Here is a 22,215-nt window from a genome sequence, read left to right on the forward strand (position 1 = left end):
GCGCAAACTTTCACCTTAGTAAACTTCTATCAAACTTTGTATGTGTGCAGTCGTTTGTCACCCACTGTTCTTAATAGATGTATGAACTTTCAATAGTACTTTGCATGAAGCTTCACTCACAAGGATTTTTTTTTTTCCCACCAGAGGATAGCGTTTCCATCTTATTTCTATTTCATGTTAATGTACCTACAGAGCAACAAATTATTTGGAATTACCATAATTCAACAGAGCAACTATATTAATGCAAACATGTCTGGTAAAAAATACCACAACATCTGAAGAAAAAAAAAAAGTCATTTCTGCTCAATAGTTCGTCATCATCATCATCATCAAAAGTAACCACTGACAGGGGAAAAAAAAAGAAAAAAGATCATTCATCTACATACAAAATTTTAGTACTTCTGGAGCAGAAAAAAAAAAAGAAAAGAAAAAGGCCAATCAGTGCATGAACTGAGTACTGAAAAGTTGAAAAGTCTTTTCAATGAGATATGAAGGTAAAAAAAACAAAACGTTTTTTTTAATAAATAAGTGTTTTCTCTTTCAATAATATTACTCTTTATAATTTAATGCTCACTTGAAAATGTCCAATACTTAAGCAAGAGAATGCGTTCGTACAAGAAATGATATTCTTCACTCTTGTTATTAAATGCAATGTTACATCTCCCTCTGACTGGTTTTAATGGAACATTGAATATTACTGCTACATGGTCCCACTGCATGATAGTGCTTTTAACATCAACATCAATGAAAATACAGACTTCTCATGAACAAAAATAGACATATTTCATTTCTTTTTCATCTTTCTGTCAACATACTCTCTACCTTTGCACAATAGCATAATGAAATGTCATGTCGAAAATGTATTCAAATTTGTCGACAACCTCTTGTTTTTACAATGCATTAACAAATAACAATGTTAATGTATGTAGGAGTCTTCTATTGTAGCCTACTAGAGTGTACAATAGCAGCTGAATTGTAGAAATGTACCCAAACTAGAATCACCCTTGCTTGAAGCTTTTCTTTGGAGAGCAATGGCTCTTTCTATCTTGAGCCTGGCAAGAAGACTAAAATTGGGTGAGGCAAAATCTTACAGCATCCAGGGCACTGTTGCCAAAAAGTTGAGATCAAACATAAGTCAGAAAATAGATCTTAAGTCTCTGAATACTCAATTCTGATTGGCTGATACCTGACTTATATTATATTTCCCCACTATGCTTGATTACATCTTTTTATGCTACAGGACCCACAACGACTGCAAATATATGATTATTCATACATGAGCGTCTCTTCCATAAATATAATCACATCATGCAACTATACGTCAGTCACTCTTGATTTGCAGTGCGCTTCCAAATCAATGCTTGGTTGCCATAGCTAAATGGGCACTTCACAATGAGACATGGCTGTACAAATTTGAATACAGTTGCGACAGGCATATTGGCAGGCGTTCTGCAAACACGTTTCACAACTTACATAAATGTTCAATAAAAAAGTACTGCGTAAATGGCAAGTAGGCATTGTTGTTGTTTGTTTTTCAATTGTGTTTTTTTTTTCAGTTTGTGTTTGTGTGAGTAAAACACAATTGGCTTTTCATCATCTAATCCTCCCATTTGCTTTCACGAGTCCAAGTTCTGATTTTGGGTCCGGTGATAACGTGCTCCATGCTTGCTGTTCGCAAGGTCTGAAGCGATCACACTGTTCTTCCTCGTAGTCATTTATATCTGTCCTCGATGGCGCTATTGACGTGCAGAATGCCATGACTGTCCAGAATGGCTCCACCTCCGCGTCGACCCACGCCGCCAGCTCTGCCCCCTGCCGCCGACTGTTTTGCTCGGCAGTCGCGAGCAGCGCGGGCGTGTCGCGCAGCTGAAACATGTAGCGCATGGCAGAGAAGTCCTTCGCCACATAGACGTTGTTCGGGGGCCCGTTGTTGACAGTGGCGCCGCCAGCGCCCTTAATGGCGAGGCCGTTCTTAAATGTGAGCGGCACGACGAGGAAATCTACCTCCGCCACGATCATCCAGTTGAAGAGGAGTTTGACAGACCACTTCCCTGGTCGCAGCGGTTTGTTGAATTCCGGTTTGTGATGCGTTTCCTCCCTGTCGGTCTCCACGCCGGTATCGTACGACGCAGCGATCTTGTCCGTGGGGTCGATCCACGTTAGAGTCACAGTGTATGCCTCCCCCAGCCTCCAGGTGACAAAGATGGTGGGGTCATCCATGGGTCCAATGATGCCCTCCAATTTCCGGAATACGCGCTCCTTTGGATCAAACACTTGACCAACCTGTGTCAGAGTATCATCACAAAGGAAGAAATTTTAATTTTACATCTCTACGTACAAATTTTACAACAATTTTTAATAAATATCTTGTAGAAGAGGGAAACAAATCCTGTACTTGCAAATGATGAAATCTCACATTCACTTTACAAAAAATGAATGAAACTGAGCAATAATATTCCACATCCTTGAGTCTCAAAGGATTCAGAGTCATTGACGATGGTCATCATTATTTTTGTTCAGCATTATTGTTTTTGTTCAGCATTTTCATGACATGCCTGAGACATACCTACTTTAATAACAGAATCTATCAAATTTATTTCTTGGCTTGTGAAGCATATATTCACAAAGAATTACACAAAAGTCTTCTTGATACTCCTTTTGTTTTTTGTTGTTTTGGGGGGTTTTTTTTAAGTGGGTGGAATACAGAAGATATTTGCGGCACAGCAGTTGAAGATTTAAACTTTAAGTAAATAACCCCTTGATTAAAGTATGACTCTTATCTTTTGCCCCAGGGAAAGAATGTGTTATGGCACTAGTCTCCTGTGCTGCGCATGAATTCATTCTGATCAAAATATTTGTCAAGTGAATCTCTGCTAAACTTGACCACAACAAAGTGTATCACATGAGGAAAATGAGATTTTGAGCAACATAAAAAAAAAATAATACCTGTGACACTCTTCAGGACTTGGGCATTGAAATCTGATTTAGCAGTAAACCACAAATTTTTGTATGCATGAAACTTTCACAAATTTCGCAAGAAGCCAAGATCTGCGAGAGTTAAATGCACACAAAAAGTGTTTGTAAACACGTGTTTGTATTGAATGCCAGAGGCAATTCACAAATGTTTCATGCTGTGAAAAAGGCTGCTGGATCCCATTCACAAAAGCTTCACGCTGCAAATGTTTCTAGTATTACAGTAACCTTCTCTAACATTTCAACATTAATCTTATTGCTTGTTTCTTTAATGATTTTCAGTCTTTTTTGCTGGACTGATCTGGCACCATTATACTGTAAAAGTGGATGTTTTTGCGCAACCAATTTTTCGTGCTTGGTGGGGTAAGAAGAGTTTCGCCTGTGTTTAATTCCGCGGAATCAAGACATCACGCACAGGAACATATGGCTAGCAAAAATATTCGCATGCTTTTATTTTTGCGATATTTTCTGGTTGCGCGAAATGTGCAAAAATGTCAACACTGCAAAAATTTCCACTTTTACAGTAAACAATCAATTACTCCCCCCCCCACCTCTCCCCTCCCCCCCCCCAAAAAAAAGGAGAAAAAAAGACAACTCAAGAACAGCTCTCCAGAGCTTAACAAATTGCCCTTCATCGACATAAATAACCACTATCTACTCAGTGTTTTTGTAGGAGCCATGATAAAAAGTCATGGGCATATGTAACATGAGTTGGACTTCTTTATAAATTTGACATAAAGACAAATCCATGCGGCATAAAGACGAAAAGACAAATTCATAAATTTGAATCAATAATAGCTCTCTCGTAATAACAATATCTTTCCCACCTCCATCTTGACGAGTCGCTTGATGGGGCCGATCTCGTTGACGGTGCGGAAGTGTTTCTGTGGCGAGAGCCACGCCTCCATCACCGTGGCCTTGCCGTTCTCTGGGAAGGCCTTGACCGAGGCGACCACGCCCTGGAAGACGTCCTGCCGGAAGAGGTAGTGGACCTCGAATGGGAGCGGCATTACCTTGAAGCGGCACTCCTCCTGGTCACTGCCCTGGTGGATGATGTTCGTATTGACATCAAGGGAGATAGAAATAGATTATGGGTGATTGAAGAGAGAGGGGTTTATTACTGTATGAGCTGTTATTTTCGCGAGGATTTAATTTTCGTGAATTTCGCGAATCATACTTGGACCACAAATTTAACATGCGAAAATGTCGCCACATGCTGAAAATGTATGTGATCTCTTCATTCGTGAAAATATCTGTACATAAAAATAACAGCTTACAGTGATCCAGTTGTACAGTAAATGTGTGCATGTCTTCATGCACGGGATCATTTGTAATGTCCTGTACATTGACTGCTATGCCATAACAAACTAGCCTCTAAAATTTTCCCAATGTCACTGATACAGTTTCATTCTTTCTTTCTCTCCAATTTACACCTCTCTTCTATCACAAAATTCTGTATATGCCATATATTTCACAGAGGTTTTTTTTTGTTTTGTGAATTTTGAGAGTAAAGAAGTATTTGCAAATTTAACAATACGTGTACCGGTATGTAAAAATATCAACTCTGATCCCAACATGAATGTGACGTGCATGTATACATGTACTCAGCAAGGTGCGCAGTAAGTCATAGGAGTTTAGTAGGCCTAAGTTTTGGCACACCCACTGTGTTAATGGATGTGCACACTTCCTGATTTGTTGGTCCATTGCTGTACTCCGAGATTGCGAATTCAACCACTCGCGATTATGTTGGGAAGTCCAGATTCGCGAAAAAGTTAGACTTGCTAGATATATAACAGAAACACATCAGCTTCTTATGCTAAATTTACATGCTTTGCGAGGTGCTCAGTATCAACTTTACACTGCAGTACATATTTTTTTGTGTTCATGCAAGAAATCACCTCACAAAAGCACACTACCCTCTTGTGATGATATCTGAATCAGTAAATTTTTGCAGTATGTTTGCAGTATGTCTGCTTATCTCAAGGCATTCCTGACATAGCACTACTGATGAGCCTTGTTTACCATACCTTCTAGCCAAATACAAACACATCTGTCACATATATAAAAACATAAGCGATACACAAGTCAGTCCCACCTATGTCATATGAAGTAAGCCTTTCAAAAAAAAAAAAATGTCAGTAACTTTAAAATTACACATTTTCTCAGTCTGTGTCAGCTAAAAGTTTTGGCATTGCATTTGTATGACTTTAAGTCTTCTTATAAAAGTTAATGTCAACACCGAGTTCAATTTCCTTTTGCATTGAAATTCTAGAAGAGCTGGTATAAAAACTGCCATGTCTGCGTACCCTGATGGCGAGATTGATGTACTTGGCCATGAGCCTCACGAAGGCCTGATACACGGACTTCTCTCCGTCGGACGCAATGGTCAGGGTGTCCTCTTCATGGAAGCTGTTCTGCCAGTAGTACTCTACGCCCGGTGTCCCGAGGGGGTAGTTGCCGTACAGATACGTGTCCAGCTGGTTGATGACCTCCTGGTTGATGACCGGCTCAAACTTGCGCGCAAAGAAGGCGGGGCGAGTCGTCTGTACAAAGTGCAGAGAAAATGAAAAGTGATTTAATGACAGAACTTGAAAACAAAATGCTCTTGTCCAAACTACCATTCACACTTTTTTTTTTTGGTACTACCAGTACTAAAAACTTTGCAGCAAGCATTTTTCTGTATCACCTATGCAACATATGAGGAATATTAAACGTGAACCCGTTGAGGACAAGTCCCAAGTATACTCGGGCAAGCCTCTATGGGAAATGCATGTTGTAGCAAAATCAAACCATCCTTAACGGGTTAAATGTACATGACTATACTTACAGGAAAATACATTTTAACCCGTTGAGGACGAGTGCTGAGTATACTCGGGCAGGTGTCTTTGGGAAATGCGTGTAGTAGCAAAATCAGACCGTCCTCAACGGGTTAAGAACTGCAACATTGGGGTTGGGAAATTAACACCAGCACAAGTACAATGTACCATGAACACAAGTACCTCTGTCAGTCTCCCTTGCTACTTCAATCAAGTAAGTGATGCCCTATGTATAAAAACAGAAAGAAAGAAAGGAAAGGGATAGACATCAAAGAGGCATGTCCTCACCTTGATCTTGTAGAAGTCAGCGGGCTTGAAGTCGTTGGGGGAGCAGCCACACCAGTCCACTATGTGCTTGTACTGGCACTGGCAGCCCAGCTTTCGCTTCCAGTTCGTGACTCGGAGGTTGTTGTCGATGAGAGTCTTGCAGGACTTGCTGTTCTGGATGATGGTATGGAAGAAAGACTGAAGAAAGAGGGAGAGAAAAAAGAAAAAAAAAAGCTGAGATAACTCAACAATCATAAAGGACTATGCAATGCACATGCATGTTGACTTATATTGCTTCATAATACTGTGATCATCCATTATGTGGCCAACAGAATATCTAAATATGTGTCATATATTCTATAAAAATATTTCTACTATTTTTCTTCAGATTACTTGGATATGCCCATTAAAAAACCTTCTTAATCAGGATTCTGCCTGTGACATCATCTGTCAAAAATTGCTTAAGTACTAATATGATTAACTAATATCATCGCAATGCACCTTCCCCAAAATCAAGCATAACAAGCATGTTTCCCTGCACATGTCTTTTGTTAATCCTCTTAGTATAAGAATGAATGAATGCATGAATGGATGAATGAATAACTGAATAAATGAATGAATGAATGCATGCACGCATGAAAGAATAAATGAATGAATGAGTGAATAAATGAATGAATGCATGAATGAATGAATGAGTGAACAAATGAAGGAGTGAATGAGTGAATGAATGAATGAATGAATGTATGAATGAATGAATGAATGAATGAATGAATGAATGAATGAATGGAATGAAATGAATGAATGAATGAATGAATGAATGAATGAATGAATGAATGAAATGAATGCATAAATGAACTAGAAATGTCGCTATGGCGACTGATGCCTCCGCCATAATGCATGATTCTCCCAATAGGCGTATAGTACAATGTCTTCACAATGTGTGATCCATGATAGTTTCACATAACTGGCAAAATATTGAAATGACAGGTTTGTCAGAAATGTTTTGAACTGGGCTTGCTATAATTTTCTAAGAGTGCAGGTACACATATTTGGGGAATTTTGGGGAAGTTTATGCATTGAGTAATTTCCAAGGTACGAAGAAAGAGTGTGATGACGGAACAAAATAGATTTTTTTTTTTTTTTTTTGGGGGGGGGGGGCCATTGAAACCTGGCCTTTGACCCTTAACCTTTGACCTTTGACCTTCTGGCTGGAAATTTCCCGCAGAATCTCCATTAGGTAATGCATGTATTAAGTTTTGAAACTAATAATGCAAGCATTGCATGTACTAGTATATGAGGGAAATAGTAAAATTTTGAGGAGTTGACCTTGACCTTTGACCCCTGATTATAGACCCATGACCCCTAAATTCCCTAGATAATCCCTGCCAGACAGTACATGCATATGTACCAAGTTCCACGAAGATACATCGAACCATTTGTGAGAAAAGTAATATTGCAACATTTTCACCTAACCTTTGACCTTTTGACCTTTGACCTTTGACATGAAACTCTCTCTGGAGTATCTTTACGCAGTAGTACATGTTCACACCAAGTTTCAAGAAAATACCTTCGGGCATTGCATAGATATGGGGGAAATTGCAACATTTGTAGCATTTGACCTTGACCTTTTGACCTTTGACCTCTTGCCAATGTCACTAAAATCTACTCAACTAATTGTCCCATCATACATCATCCTTGGACCAAGTTTGGCGAAAGCTGCTTCATCCAGTTTTGAGTTATCACGTAAACAGATAAATTTTAGGATTTGACCTTGATCTTTGACCTTTGACCTCTGTCCGATTTCACTGAAAAACTACCCAAGTAATTGTCCCATCATACATCATCCTCCAACAAAGTTTGGTGAAATTTGCTCAACCCAGTCTTGAGTTATCGCGTAAACGGATACAATTTCATGATTTGACCTTGACCTTTGACCTTTGACCTTAAGCCGATTTCACCCAAAATCTAATCAAATAATTGCCCCATCATACTTCATACTTGGACCAAGTTTGGTAAAATTCCAGTAAATATTACTCAAGTTATCGCGTAAACGAAAGCGGACGGACGGACGTACGGACGTACGGATGTACGGACGGACGGACAACCCGAAAACATAATGCCTCCGGCACCACTTCATGGCGGAGGCATAATGAATGAATGCATGAATGAATGAATGCATGCATGAATGAATGAATGAATCAAGTACATAGAAACTTGTGTCCTTCAACACACACCTCTGCAGGTAGGAGAGTGTACTTGTAGAACTCCTTCAGTCCGTTCAGGAGGCTGTCATTGCCCATGGAGATGTACTCGGCAAACTCACGGTTGACGGTCACCCAGTCGGAGCCCCCGTCCATGTGGATGCCCCGCGGCAGCTCGCGCTCCCCGAGGCGCCACATGTGGTTGTCGCACTCGTAGAAGAGGCGGTCCAGACCTTGCTTCTTGATGAAACGGCTAGAGGACAAAGTGTAGAAACAGAAACCAAAAGTAAAAAAAACAAAAACAAAAACAAGCATGTGGTTCCTATAGACGAGATTCCATGACGTCAAATGACATGTTGCCTGAGAGGCAAAAACAAATCACTTGTGTATTAAGTGCATAGCTCTAGTGTGCACATTTAAAGGGGATGGCTAGTAACTGATCAGTGGGAATCCGTGGGAATGCTGGAGGATGATTGTTCCAATCCTTGTGGGATTCATTTAAGAGTACATTATATATCTATTGTTGTGTGAAAATTATTTGCTTCAGAATGGTCTCATATTCAAGTAATGTGCAGTTTAATGTTTCCAGGTTAGCGTGCCTGGTCAGTGACAGGGCATTAATCTGCACATTACTTGAATATGAGACCGTTCTGAAGCATATAATTTTCACACAACAGTAGATATTAGTACAATGTACTCTTAAATGAATCCCACAAGGATTGGAACAATCATCCCTCAGCATTCCCACTGATTCCCACAGATCGGTTACTAGCCATCCCCTTTAGATGCCTGCCTATGGTTGGCTGGCTGTGGGACGTACAGGTATAACATGCTTACGCTTACGCGCTTGCCCCCAATATGCAGTTTCTGCCCGTCAGCATGCAATGGCTTGATGATGTCATTGGAACCTCGTCTATTTTGCCCTATCCGAGACAGTGATTCACTGTCTCGTTCACAATGTCTTCTTCTCTGCCGAACTACTGTCCACTTTGTACTCTCCTTTGAGAGCAGAGAACATCTACATATTTGGATGCTAGAGGGCAGCAACAGGTGTGTACTCTTACAAAGTTCATGTTTAACAGCATCTTCACACCCAAACACACACACATACATACATACAAGGTGGCATACACATACTCTTTTACAAATGAACATACATACATGTACAGAACACAGTCAAGAGCACAATTGACTCTCAGAGGGTGCCATGTAAATTCTTTCTCGGATGAGTGTGGTCAATCTGAAGAGGACAAGAAAATACTGGTCCAAATAAAACACCAAAAGAGTACTAGGTCTTCTTTCCGATCCACAGGTTTTAAAACTTGTGCATGGAAGAATCTACTTTGCCTTCACAAAACAACTAACAAAGTCAAAACAACCTAACTTTCAGACCAGCTCTAAACTACCTAAACAGTACCAGCATAACAAAACAAAAACAAGCAAACAAGTGCACTTCTCAACCTAAACACACAGAAGTATATATCTTATCTGAAAAGGACATATTTTTTGCTGAATACCATGCAAAATCTATGATTAGATATCAATCAAATAAACTCATTTCTTTCATATCACCATCACCAGACAGTACCTACAGTTTATGAATTATGATACGAATTACAAAAAGAAAGAAAGAAAGAAAAAATCCCAGTAAAACCAGTAGCCAGGGAAATATGTGGGACTGATCAAGAAAGGATCAATTAAACCACTCAAGTCTCTCTTAAGCCTTACAATCCTATCCTCCCACAAACTCCTACTTTCTGGATCGTGTTTTCTTCTTTCTCCACAAAGTTACAATTCAGTGATGAATTACTAGATTTACATGGATCTTTTGCATAATTTTCAAGACAGAAAAAGAAGTGCTCCTTGCAAAACTAGGATGCAAAACTAAATAACTGGATTTGCATGAACCTTCTGGAAAATTTTCCAAGGCGGAAAAAAAAAAAAGCATAAGCATTAAAGTATCTATGATTGGTACTGAATATTCTCCAAAAATTAAATTTCTGAAAAAGGCAGATATGGAATTTTAGTTTATCCCTGGTCCCAGACAATCTATAATCCAGGGATTTTCTACGTAATGCCACACCTGAGGTCCTAAATCTGTGAACTCTCTGAGAAATGGGATACTTGCCTCATTAATATGCAACAGTATAGCATCAATTACACAGACTGTAATAAACTACTTGGTGTACACAATCAAAGCAAGATGACTGTATTTGAGATTAGAGTGCCATACTTTTTTTTAATGAAGCTTTTGCAAAAACAAAGTTGAGAGCATGATTTTTGTTCCTGATTTGCTTGTGCACGTATGCTAAAATGTGGAGTTACTGAAGCCATTGCAAACAATATTTGTGGTATTTTGAGCAATCATTTAATTACCAAAATACAAGTTTTATGCTGAGATTTAACAAAGTTCCTGAAGATATCTAAAATCTTGGTTTTTAATATGCATCATCTGGAAAACTACCTCACCCCCTGATTTCAAATAAAATATGGGGGTAAAATGCAATGGAATGTGTTTTAGATGTACCAGTACAAGAGTGCAGATGTGCAAAGGCTGTAAGGTTAACAGTACACCATATATTTAGCGAAGCTAATTTTTCGCAAAACAGAACTTCCCATACAATTTTGCACCTGGTTTTGATATATATTTGCGATAATGGAGTACAGCAATGAGCACAGAAAATGAAAATATATTTCTGTACATATTTTCGCATGTTGTTAAATTAGTGAATAGCACCAAACTTGCAAATTCGCATAAAATAAAGACCTAGAAAAATTCCCAAAGGATGAATTTAGTAGGGTTGCCATGCAAATCACTGTCGGTGATGCCACACTAGTTACGTTTAGACAGTGATCCATAACCTCAAGGACAGCTAACCTCGAGGATAAGTTCTATGGGGTGCCAAGTGTTGCACAGTCGATTTCGTTACAAAATCAGTAATTTTGTCGACAAAATCGACCACGTGACAATTGGCGCCCCATAGAACTTATCCTCGAGGTTACTGTAAAAGCAGAAATTTTCGCGCATTTTGTGCAAGCAGAAGCTAGCGCAAAAATAAAAGCATGCAAATATTTTTGCGTGCCATATGTTCCAGTAGCTGATGACTTGATTCCATGGAATCAAAAGCATGCGAAACGCGTCTTACCTCGCCAAGCGCGAATAATTAGTCGCGCGAAAATATCCACTTTTACAATAACTATCCTCGAGGTTAAAGGGAAGATAAACCCCAAGATTAGTGTGGATTGAGTGAAAGCAGCAACATTAGTAGAACACATCAGTGAAAGTTTGAAGAAAATCGGACAATCGATGCAAAAGTTATGAATTTTTAAAGTTTTGGTGTTGGAACCGCTGGATGAGGAGACTACTAGAGGTTATGATGTATGAGTGGACTACAATATCAAGAAAATATAAAGAAAATACTACAAAAATCCATTTTTCATGAAAATTACAAATTCCATCAACTTGATATTGACATATGTTAAGGGTAGCAATTATTCCCCCTGCTTTCTGAAAATGGTTGGTCCACTGCTCTTTCATAATTCCAGAAAAGTGAATTTTTGTTGAATATCCTTTATATTTTCTTTGTATTGTTGTCCACTCATACGTCATATCCTCTAGTAGTCTCCTCATCCAGCGGTTCCAACACCAAAACTTTAAAAATTCATAACTTTTGCACCGATTGTACGATTTTCTTCAAACTTTCACTGATGTGTTCTACTAATGTTGCTGCTTTCACTCAATCCACATAGCTCTTTGGGTTTACCTTCCCTTTAAGGATCAACGTCTGATCGTAACTATTAATAATGCACTAACCTGCTATCATCTCGTCCGTGAGACTTTAGGAAGTTGTACTGTCTGTTGGTGGTCAGGAATGACACGAGCAGCTCATTGGTCCTGAGGTTACATACAGAGGGAGAGAGAAAGACGGGGAGGATAGAGAGAGATATGAAGAGACAGACAGATGGACAGACAGACAGACAGACAAATAGAAGCAAACAGACAGCCAGACAGACAGACAAATAAAGACAGACAAACAGACAGGCAGACATTTTAGACAGAAAGGAATAGATGGAAACAGAGATGGACAGAATCAGGACAGGAGAAAAAAGAAAGAGCACCACAAAAAGAAAGATGTAGATGCAGACACCAAGAGAGACAGAACGGAGGACAAACAGAAATATATGGAAAAGGGTCAAGACAAGAAAAAACACAGGAGGCCAAGGAGGCAGAAAGGAGGCAAGAAGAAAAGAAGAAGAAAACAGAAAAGAAACAATAGTTTAATCATCACATTTATAAGCTTTTCATATTCAAAATATTAATCAAATATCACTGGTAGGAAAGTCTGTTACCTTGCAAACCTTAATACTTGAACTTTGATGAATTTCTTCCCAGCATACACAACTTCCTGTCCTTGAAAGAGAGTGCCATGTCTGAATATTTAAATGTAAACCATGTACAACATTCCTTTCCTACTGAAATATTGACCAGTTACATGTATAGATCAGTATTCCACCAGAAACCTATCGGTTCTTGGACTAAAGAAAAGGGGGGGGGGGTGACAAACTAAGAGATATAACAGTGTCATGTCAGCAACATTTTTTATCTTGACTGCTTAACATAATTTTCGGAAGTTCAGACATTGGATGTGTAAGATGCAAAGATGAAACCCATGCAGCGCGCACAGCCAGAAATTTCAGCCGGACAAGAAACGGCAGTCAACGAAATGCATTTAGTAGACAGTATTCAGACTTTCCATTGCAAGAAGGATGGTAGATTGCTATGTCTTCATAAACTGTTGACGGAAATCAAAACATCCTGTCTGTTAAGGATGAGATGTGCCCATGTTCCCATCTGTCATGGGAAGGAAGAGCGATGTGATCGTGCCGGTGATGGCGAGTTCCATGCTGTGTATGAAATCCACAAATTCCAAGGCGTATCCCTCTACCAGCATCAACCTCTCCCCGAGGCCACGAGTGTCTACATCTCACCAGCAGTAAACAACATCCCCATCACCGCTGCTCCCACCCCTCCCAATGAAGTCAAGATGACTTGCAAAGAACAAACAAACAACAAAAACAAAAATGCTTACTGTACAAAGTAATATTTTCATGTACAGATATTTTCGCAAATGGCAATTGATCAGACGTTTTTCCAAATTGTCAATTCCATGGTCTCCTAATCAAGATAATAGCAAACACAACAACAACAGCATAACACAGACGTTCAGAAGAAAGCGTGACTTTTGCGAAGCTGAGCTAGCATTTTAGAATACTCATAGGGCCTGCTGCTAGAATATAGACTATGCCAGGGACTGCTATTAATATGTCCATGGCATTGGGGCTCTACTGCTAGTACGGGTAGTCACTTGATATTGCAACACTAGTGTACTAGTGTGCTGGCCTGGAACAACACGTCGGGGCAAATTTATATTTTGAATCTTGTCAATATTTTCACGATTAAGGCCCCATTTTTGTAAAAATTCGCACAAATAAAACGACCATAACTTTTCAATGAAAGAGCATAATTGCAAAGAACCCTTTTCCCCGTCGATTTCCCCTTCCCTCATATTGCATATGTTCAAAATTGGCAGCATACATTGTAGTACTTATACTTCATGGAGTACCATTCCTTCAGTACTATAAAACAAGGAATGTTTGCATGCATTTGAATTAAATGCAACTTTTGCGAGAGCCAAGATTCGTGAAATAAAATCCACACAAGTTCTTGTCTACACTATATGCGTTGAATAACAGTGAGAATTTGCGAAAATTTCATGCCGCAAAAAAGGCTGTTAGCTCCGATTCCCCTTAAATTTCATGCAGCAAAAAGATCGTGCTTTACTGTTACAGTAGTTCACTCAGGAGGCTTCACAAGGAAGGTAACACCGACATGAGCGAAGTGTTAAAGCCAAGACCATTGCTGTGCATTTCCACCAGTTCAAAGGGAAAAGGGAGGATCTCCAAGCATTGCATTCCATTTCAAAGTCATACAGGAGTACGTAAATCAACTGACAACGTAAAGTAGGTTAAAGAAGGACAACCTCATAATTGTATACTCATACTACATCAGCATAGAGGAAGGAAGATTGGGGTGGGGGGGGGGGAGGCAGGATTTAAGGTGACAGAGTACTCGTGGCAAAACAAGTCCAAACTTAAGGCTTTATAATCAAAGCACCTGAGACCTAATTTCATTAACCCCATTCATCTAAATCAAAACGTATCAATGTGAAGCAGGAGACTGAAGGGTTAAGAAAAAAACAAATAGAAAAAAAAAAAAGAGGCATTTACTGCCAGACAAGGCTCAAGTAAAACATTATGGCCCAAGCATTTGCGGCCCTAATTCCATCAGTCCCATTCATTAACCCAGCTGGCGCATAGGACATTCAGCAAAATTGCAAAACAGAAAATGAATAAATCATATCGCAGCTGGTTGCCGGGCATGCATGGGGTGAAGCCTCCTGAACAACATGACTGAGAAATGTTAAAATTTGGAATTGTAACAACAACTGCAACAACAACAACAAGTAAAAGCTGAGAGTAACAAAGTGAAAACAACCTTATCTTTACATTTTACTGGGATTTAGGAAAAACAACAACACCCAGCAAACAAGCATAATGAGTGAGTATAATGAACACGCAATGCATGTAACTTGGTGCATGCAAATAACAAAGTACAAGGGCCAAGGGAACTTATTGATATAGTTCCTCACTATTTGGTGTAAAACTCATTTCACGATCTAGACCTCAAAACCAAATAGAAAATAACCCCTCTCATTTCCCTATCGAAAGGCCTACAAATACAACACAACTGCTGATAATGCATAAAACATGATCACATAAGAGTTTATTGATCAATGAAAATTTACATGATTTTATGTGTGCTTGGTGAATGTAGCTTCTATTGATGTGGAGAAGAAATCATTTCACATCTAACTTGAATTAAATTCATCAGTGACATTTACACTTCTCTTGAGCATACCAAGGCTATGGTGGGGTATAGTCCACAGTTACAGATCTCTGTGTCCAGTTTTGCAGAAACACTATCAAAACACTATCAAGACTGTGACTTTCAACAAATACACAAGCTCCAAATGAAAATTGTGAGTGTTTTCATGATTTTGTGAATAGTGAGCTTAAAATATGCAACGCAAACGCTAAGACACAAATTAGGCAAAAAACAGTGTTTCGCACATGCGCGAGACAGGTGTTTCCATTGTCTAAACCAGAGAGGCTGCTTTGTCTTTGCCATTGTCTGTCCCTATTACAACCACTCATAAAGGAGCTGAATATCAAACATTTGACCTGCTTACAACTTTATTGCTGGAGCTGCAAATTTACACACAAAGGAGAGAATCAAACATTGATTTTCGAATTGAAGTGCAATTTTTTTTTTTTGTGTGTGCATGTGTAGACAAATGAGTAACAAACATTTGCAATTCCAGATTTTTTTTTTTCCAAATTGCCATATATCTTGCATTTTGTTGGGTATTGTTGCAATGTTTGCCAGGTGCTGCACATCTGAGCAAAAAGGAGAATTGAAAAATCAATATTTTGTTCCAGCCCTTGATTCAAAACATGCAATTTAACGTCTGGTATGTGCTCTATCACCTGTTTGCTTTGTTGCACTACTGTTGCAACATAGCCTGGTTTACGCAGCAGGTGGAAGAAAGAGAGACAAACTCCAGTGTTAACCCTTTCTGTACCAGGCTGGGCCCTGTTTCATAAAGCTTTTCGTAAAGTTACGAACAACTTATGTGCGACTGGTGATCAGCAGGGCCCCGTTGCAAGAAAGTTGCAATCAATTGCAAATAATTGCTAATTTTGATACAACCATTCTGATTGGCTCAGGGTCTGCCCTATTAAGAAAGCATGCATGCAACAATGATTTTGATTGGCCAGTGACAATCAGTTGCAAGTTGCGTTTAAACGCAAAGTTTCTAGCAACGGGGCCCTGATGTGCTATACTTATCAGAATTTCCATAATTCAGCACAAGTTCTGATCACCAGTCACTCGTAAGTCGTTCGTAACTTTACAAACAGCTTTATGAAACACCCAACTAAGACTTTGGACAGTGTGTATGACGATATGGGTTTTTCTGTGCCAATTAGCACTCAAAGCACACTAAGGGTCAATACCCGCTGCACAAAGAAACACATGTGTATAATCATTGGACTTATGTGATGTTTTGGTACTGCTATAAATAGTAAGTCTTGAATGTGATGTACAGTAGTCCTGTCAGACATGCAAATTAGATCTTTTGTTTTCTAAACAATAGCTGAAGTGTCAAGCTGGTACACAATGGAAAGAGGAGAATATGAAGGAACTTACAGATATACTAGCAGTATTCACATAGAGGGATTAAAGGCATAATTTACCATCTGCAGAAGAAACAAAACTCAGCATTAGTGCTTTAAAATAAATCTAAAATGTGAGTTATGGGTAGAAACAGCCACTTTAAAGATTTGAATCCATATAACTGATGTTAAGTATTGTTAAATACACAAAATGTGAACAATAGTTATAATAAAAATATTTCCAGACTAAACCGTCTACAGTTATGGTTTGATGAGAAAAAATACTGATATCTCCTTATATTTTAGGCTTTACTGCAAAAATTTTTAAAGGTCGGATGTTTTGCGACACAACAGACCTACACATATGCATCAAACATGACATCTTGAACATTTTTAAAATCACTGCTCCCAGAGGTAAACAGGACCTTTAATAGTTTTTGTGTTGCGATGCAAAACTTGTTTATTTGTCTCCATACAAACACACTGCACAGGACGAGGTACTGCAATGTTAAAAAATAAATAAACAAATTAACAGTGAATGGAACGCGACCTCATCAAGCATCCGAGTGTGCCGACCTACCGTGGCATATTGCATGGTGGGACTAAAAACTTAATTTTCTCTTTGTGAACCATTTGCACAAATGCTCGGTGAAAATTATCACAATGTTTCAAAAACAAATAAAGCGAGATCTAGTTTTGCATCGCAATGCAAATCGCAGAAATTAAATTTTTTGTTGTTGCGAGTCAATCTTGTATCATACGAGGCCGCTGGTAGAGGGTGTTGCACTCAAAGGTCTTTTCAGTTCTTTGAACTTGCTGTATCTTGATGACACATCACGTTCATGAGTAATTGTTAAATTACCGTCTCAACGTGAGAACTGAACATACGTGACATACGAGTTCTCGTCACTGAAACGTGCCCTACAAGGCGGAAGAAAAAAAAACTCGGCCATCTTTCAGGAAACCAATTAATCGCTGAATTATGATGCTCCACTCTACTCCCACGTTGATTCAGACAAAGATAGCTTGATATTATGATAATCTGTTGACATTATAAATGTCCATATATGTATGGATGCACTTCTGTATGTATAAATATGTGTAAAACAGGTATGTATATGTGGATGTATGTACATGTATGTTGGATGTATGTATGTATGCAAATGTGTTTATGTGTGTATATGACAGTAATTGACTACCATGTTTCATAACTGATCATTGGGGTAAAGACAAAGGTGTTTTTGAGGTACATTTCTTAGGATATTTTTGTCTTTTTACTAATAGGATGCCATCTACAGTATTCATTCTTCTTACCAAAATGAGCTACTGTACAATGTGTATATCACCTTATCTCACTGGCCCGAATCCACGAAGGTGGTACAAATGAAACTATTGTTTAAACCACGGACAAACACTATGGAGCGCCAAGTGTCGCATGGAATATTTTGTTACGAAATCAGTCACTTCTTCGATGAAATGATTATTTTGTAACGAAATGACAACATTTTGTGACTAAATGAACATTTCGTCCACGAATTGATAATTTTGTTAACGAAACGGTCAATTTGTCGACGAAATGACCAATTTCGTAACGAAATATTCCGTGCGACACTTGGCGCTCCATGGTTTTTGTCCATGGTTTAAACCATGGTTTCATTTACCACCTTCGTGAATTTGGGCCTTTGAGTTGCATTGAATGATTTATATGAGTGCAAAAATTCAGGGAAAGTGTTAGGGTTCTTCATCTAACCCATGTAAAAAAAAAATAAAAATACAATGAAAGGAAGAAAAGTTTTGAGGAAAACACCAATTGAGAGCCATCTACTCATATATTCATTATATCCAATGAAACGTCAGTATATCTATTTCATGCTTAGAAAACAGTTTGAAATCAACAGGGAGATTTCAAACATATCATCTTGGTGGATAATAAACTTATGCTACATCACTGACATTGTCTACTGTCTTTGATGATTCTAAGAGTGAAATCATACAATATCCAATTTGAAAACATCCTGTAGCTTCTCGTGGCCTTGTGTGAACACAAACAATCAACTCCCATTGGAGACACATTTTCTTATGGTCCCATCTGATCTCATTCAGGTAAATATGGCCGCCTGTCAACGCTAATCTTTCGTTTTGCGCGACGTGCCTGCACGTCTGTGCGGAAGTAACCCATCTGGGGCAACTACAAACTTTAACAATAGCTGGTGAAAGGCACTAGATCTAGAGCTCTGGGCAAAAAAGAAAAAAAGGATTGCCACTGAGTAATCTTGAATTTCAGCACAGTGATGACCCAGAGGGAAATGGGAATAAGCTCTGGGGAGTAGGGGAGGCAGGTGGAAAGGGAGGATGGAAAGATGGTAAGAGGAGAGGGGGAGATGGGAGGTTGAAGGAAGGGGAGAGGAGAGGGGAAGATTGTAGCAGAAGATGGGAAGGAGAGGTTGAGGGGAGGAGAAAGTTGGAAGTTGAGATGGGAAGGAGAGATTGAGGGGAGGAGAAAATTGGAAGCTGAGATGGGGAGGTGAGGTTGAAGGGAGGAGAAGCTGAGATTGGGAGGTGAGGTTGAAGGGAGGAGAAAATAGAGGAGATGGGAGGGGAGGGGAAGGGTGGGAAGAAGAGGAGGAGGAGGGTGGGGAACAGGAGAAGATGTGGGTTGGGATGGAAGAAGGGGGCAGGGGAGGGGAGGGGAGGGGCTAATGGGAGGAGGGAGGAGAAGGGATGGTAAGGGAAAAAAGGATAGGATGGGAAGAGGAAGTGAGAGAGGGGAGAAGGTAGAGTGGTGAAGGAGGGGTGAGGGGGAGGAGACAGAATGGAAGGGGGTAGAAGAGAGGGCTGATGGAAAAAAAAAAGTTAATGAGAAGAGAGGATGAAGGTGAAGGAAGGAGGAAGGCAGATCGGAGAGGGGAAGGAAAAGGAAAGGTAGAGAAGCTTTTCGTTCATATTAAGGGAAGTGAAATAAAAATGATATTATATAAGTATGACATCTGGAAAATGCCCCAAAAGCTCAGTTCTCTTGTATATGGTAAAAACCCAAGTAAAAGCAAACCTGGTAGGCAGTACTCGTGTGGAGGAAAGAGCAGGAAATAGCAGGGGAGGGAAGGTGCAAAGGAGTGTATAGAAGAAAGGAGAGGAGAGGGGATGGGGAAAGGGAGATGGGATGGAAAAGAGATGGGATATGAGGGGAGGCAAGGGGAGGAAGATTGGGGGGATGAAAGATGGGAGAGTGGTAAACAGGACAGCAGACAAGATGGACTGGGATAGACTTAGAGGTACTGTTTACCATTGGGAGCAGTGATTTAAAAAAATGTTCAAGTTATCACATTTGATGCATATGTGTAGGTCAGTTGTATCACAAAACCTCTGACCATATAAAAATTTTGCAATAAAGCCTAAAATATAAGGAGATATCACTATTTTTCTCAATAAACCAGAACTGTAGACAGTTTAGTCTACAAACAATTTTATTACAATTATTCAAAATATTCATACAATTGTATATTTAACAATACTTAACATTAATTATACTCATTAAAATTTGTACATTGGTTGTTCCTATCCCTAACTCACATTTTAGAACTATTTTGAAGCACTAAAGCTGGGTTCTTGTTTCATCTGCATATGGTCAATAATGTCTTTAAGGGAGAGGGGCAAGGGGAGGGGCTTGGAGGAGATTGAAGGGGAGCGGAGCGGAGGAGCGAGTGATGGGGCAAGAGAATCCCAACAATCTGCAGATTTGGTGAAAGAGCACAGTCGTGACAGGAGCTTATCTCAAATATAAACATTTCTATGCACAAACTGGCAGCCACAAATACCAAAAAAGCTATTCTTTCTTCTAAAGATAGGGTTAAAAACTTCAGAGAAATTAAATCCGAAGGAACAAAATACCCATAACCCGTTTTTTCCCCCCTCAGAAGGGTGAAACCAAAGAGAAGTTAATATATATGAAGTCAGGAAAATGCCCCAAAGCTATTCTCTCCTGAATAAGCGTAAAAATCAAACAGGAAGCGATGCTGACAGGTAGCATTCATATCAATAAATAGCCCCCATGGCAAATTCAACACTGCTCACTTCAAATAAATCAGCGACACATTAAATTCCCATGGTGATTGATTTACTTGTTCACTCCTGTTAACTCCACTTGCCCACGTTTGAGGAAATGATTGGAACGAGGCGAGTGTTTTCAATCTGCGCAGTACCTTGAGGTGACCAGCATTCATTATTCTGTGAAAATCTTTAAAATGACTTATCGGTGCTCACAAAGAATTGAAGATTATGAGTGGTATTAAAGGACAAGTTCACCTTCATAACCATAAGGATTGAGAGAATGTAGCAATATTAGTAGAACACATCATTGAAAGTTTGAGGGAAATTGGACAATCCGTTCAAAAGTTATGAATTTTTGAAGGTTTTGTGCAGTAACTGCTGGATGAGAAGACTACTGCAGAGTATGATGTCACATGCGTACAACAATATAAGGAAAATATAAAGAGAATTTTACAAAATTTCATCTTTTGATAAAAGTACACATTCCCTTGACTCGTTACCGACATATGTTATGGGTAATATTATTCTCACTGCCTTTAGAAAGAGGCAAGTCAAGTGCTCTTTTATTATGTGAAAAAGGTGAAAATATGTTGAATTTTTTTTACATTTTCTTTATACTGTTGTACGCATACGACATCACAAGCTGTAATAGTCTCCTCATCCAGTGGTTCAAACACAGAGATTTTGAAAATTCATAACTTTTGCATCGATTGTCCAATTTTCCTCAAACTTTCACTGATGTGTTCTACTAATATTGCTGCATTTTCTTAATCCTTATGTTTATGAAGGTGAACTTTTCCTTTAAACACTGAATTGAGAGTAAAATAAAAGGAACAGAAATAAATGAAACATTAATTCAAAGCCTCAGATTAGATTATTTATCTATTTCTTGGCCTGCAAGTTGGCTTTCCGTTCTCAAATCAAATACAATGATTTGATAAGTTAACTTGGTATGATGGAATTCAGATATGATGATTATGATACTGTCTGAAACCATTATGTGATTACTGCCTACTTTGGATCCAGCTACCCTCGAGGGCTAAACTCACTTGATGGGAAAGTCGGACTCGCTGAGGTTGATGAAAAAGTCCCACTTGATTTCCTTCATGGCCACGAGGTCCTCCATGGCGCGCAGGTAGACCTGAAGGAGGCTGGCCCCGCCCCAGATCGTGGCGTATCGCCATGGCGTCAGCTGGATGTTGGCAAAGCGCTGCGAGATCTTGCCCAGTTCGCGGTGCAGGTAGTCGGACCTCTGTCATAGGGCAAAAGAAACAAACAAACAAAGTAAGGTGGATGCTGGCAGACAGTGATGAAGGGAGATCAGATGAAATCACCATGGTAACAAAACATATTGGGTGATACTACTCATCACCACAGCGTCATCTGCATTCTGGCATAACACCACAAGATCTTGGCCAGTTCATGGTGCAGGTAGTCGGACCTCTGTTGTAGGGCAAAACAAACAAACAAACAAACAAACAAACAAACAAATAATAAAGTGAATGCAGGCAGATAGTGATGAAAGGAGATCTGATGAATCACCGTGGTAACAAAACATACTGGATGATACTGTTAATCACCACAGCATCATCTGGATGGTGACATAGTGCTGCAAG

At 39.3% G+C, this 22,215-nt stretch overlaps 1 protein-coding gene across 1 annotated transcript in view; it reads right to left on the reverse strand.

Annotated features, from left to right (window-relative positions):
- Positions 1-439: 439 nt before the first annotated feature.
- LOC140232328 (xylosyltransferase 2-like) overlaps positions 440-22,215 on the reverse strand; it is a 58,792-nt gene continuing 37,016 nt past the window's right edge. Inside the window, exons 3-9 of the mRNA XM_072312458.1 lie at positions 21,649-21,851; positions 12,072-12,152; positions 8,291-8,510; positions 6,078-6,254; positions 5,280-5,516; positions 3,801-4,016; positions 440-2,283 (exon numbers count right to left, since the gene is read on the reverse strand). Coding sequence (XP_072168559.1) covers positions 1,594-2,283; positions 3,801-4,016; positions 5,280-5,516; positions 6,078-6,254; positions 8,291-8,510; positions 12,072-12,152; positions 21,649-21,851 — 1,824 coding nt within the window. The 3' untranslated portion in view covers positions 440-1,593. The remainder of the gene's footprint in view (positions 2,284-3,800; positions 4,017-5,279; positions 5,517-6,077; positions 6,255-8,290; positions 8,511-12,071; positions 12,153-21,648; positions 21,852-22,215) is intronic.

This window comes from Diadema setosum, chromosome 8 (genome assembly GCF_964275005.1).
Source record: "Diadema setosum chromosome 8, eeDiaSeto1, whole genome shotgun sequence".
In the NCBI taxonomy this organism is placed as follows: domain Eukaryota; kingdom Metazoa; phylum Echinodermata; class Echinoidea; order Diadematoida; family Diadematidae; genus Diadema; species Diadema setosum.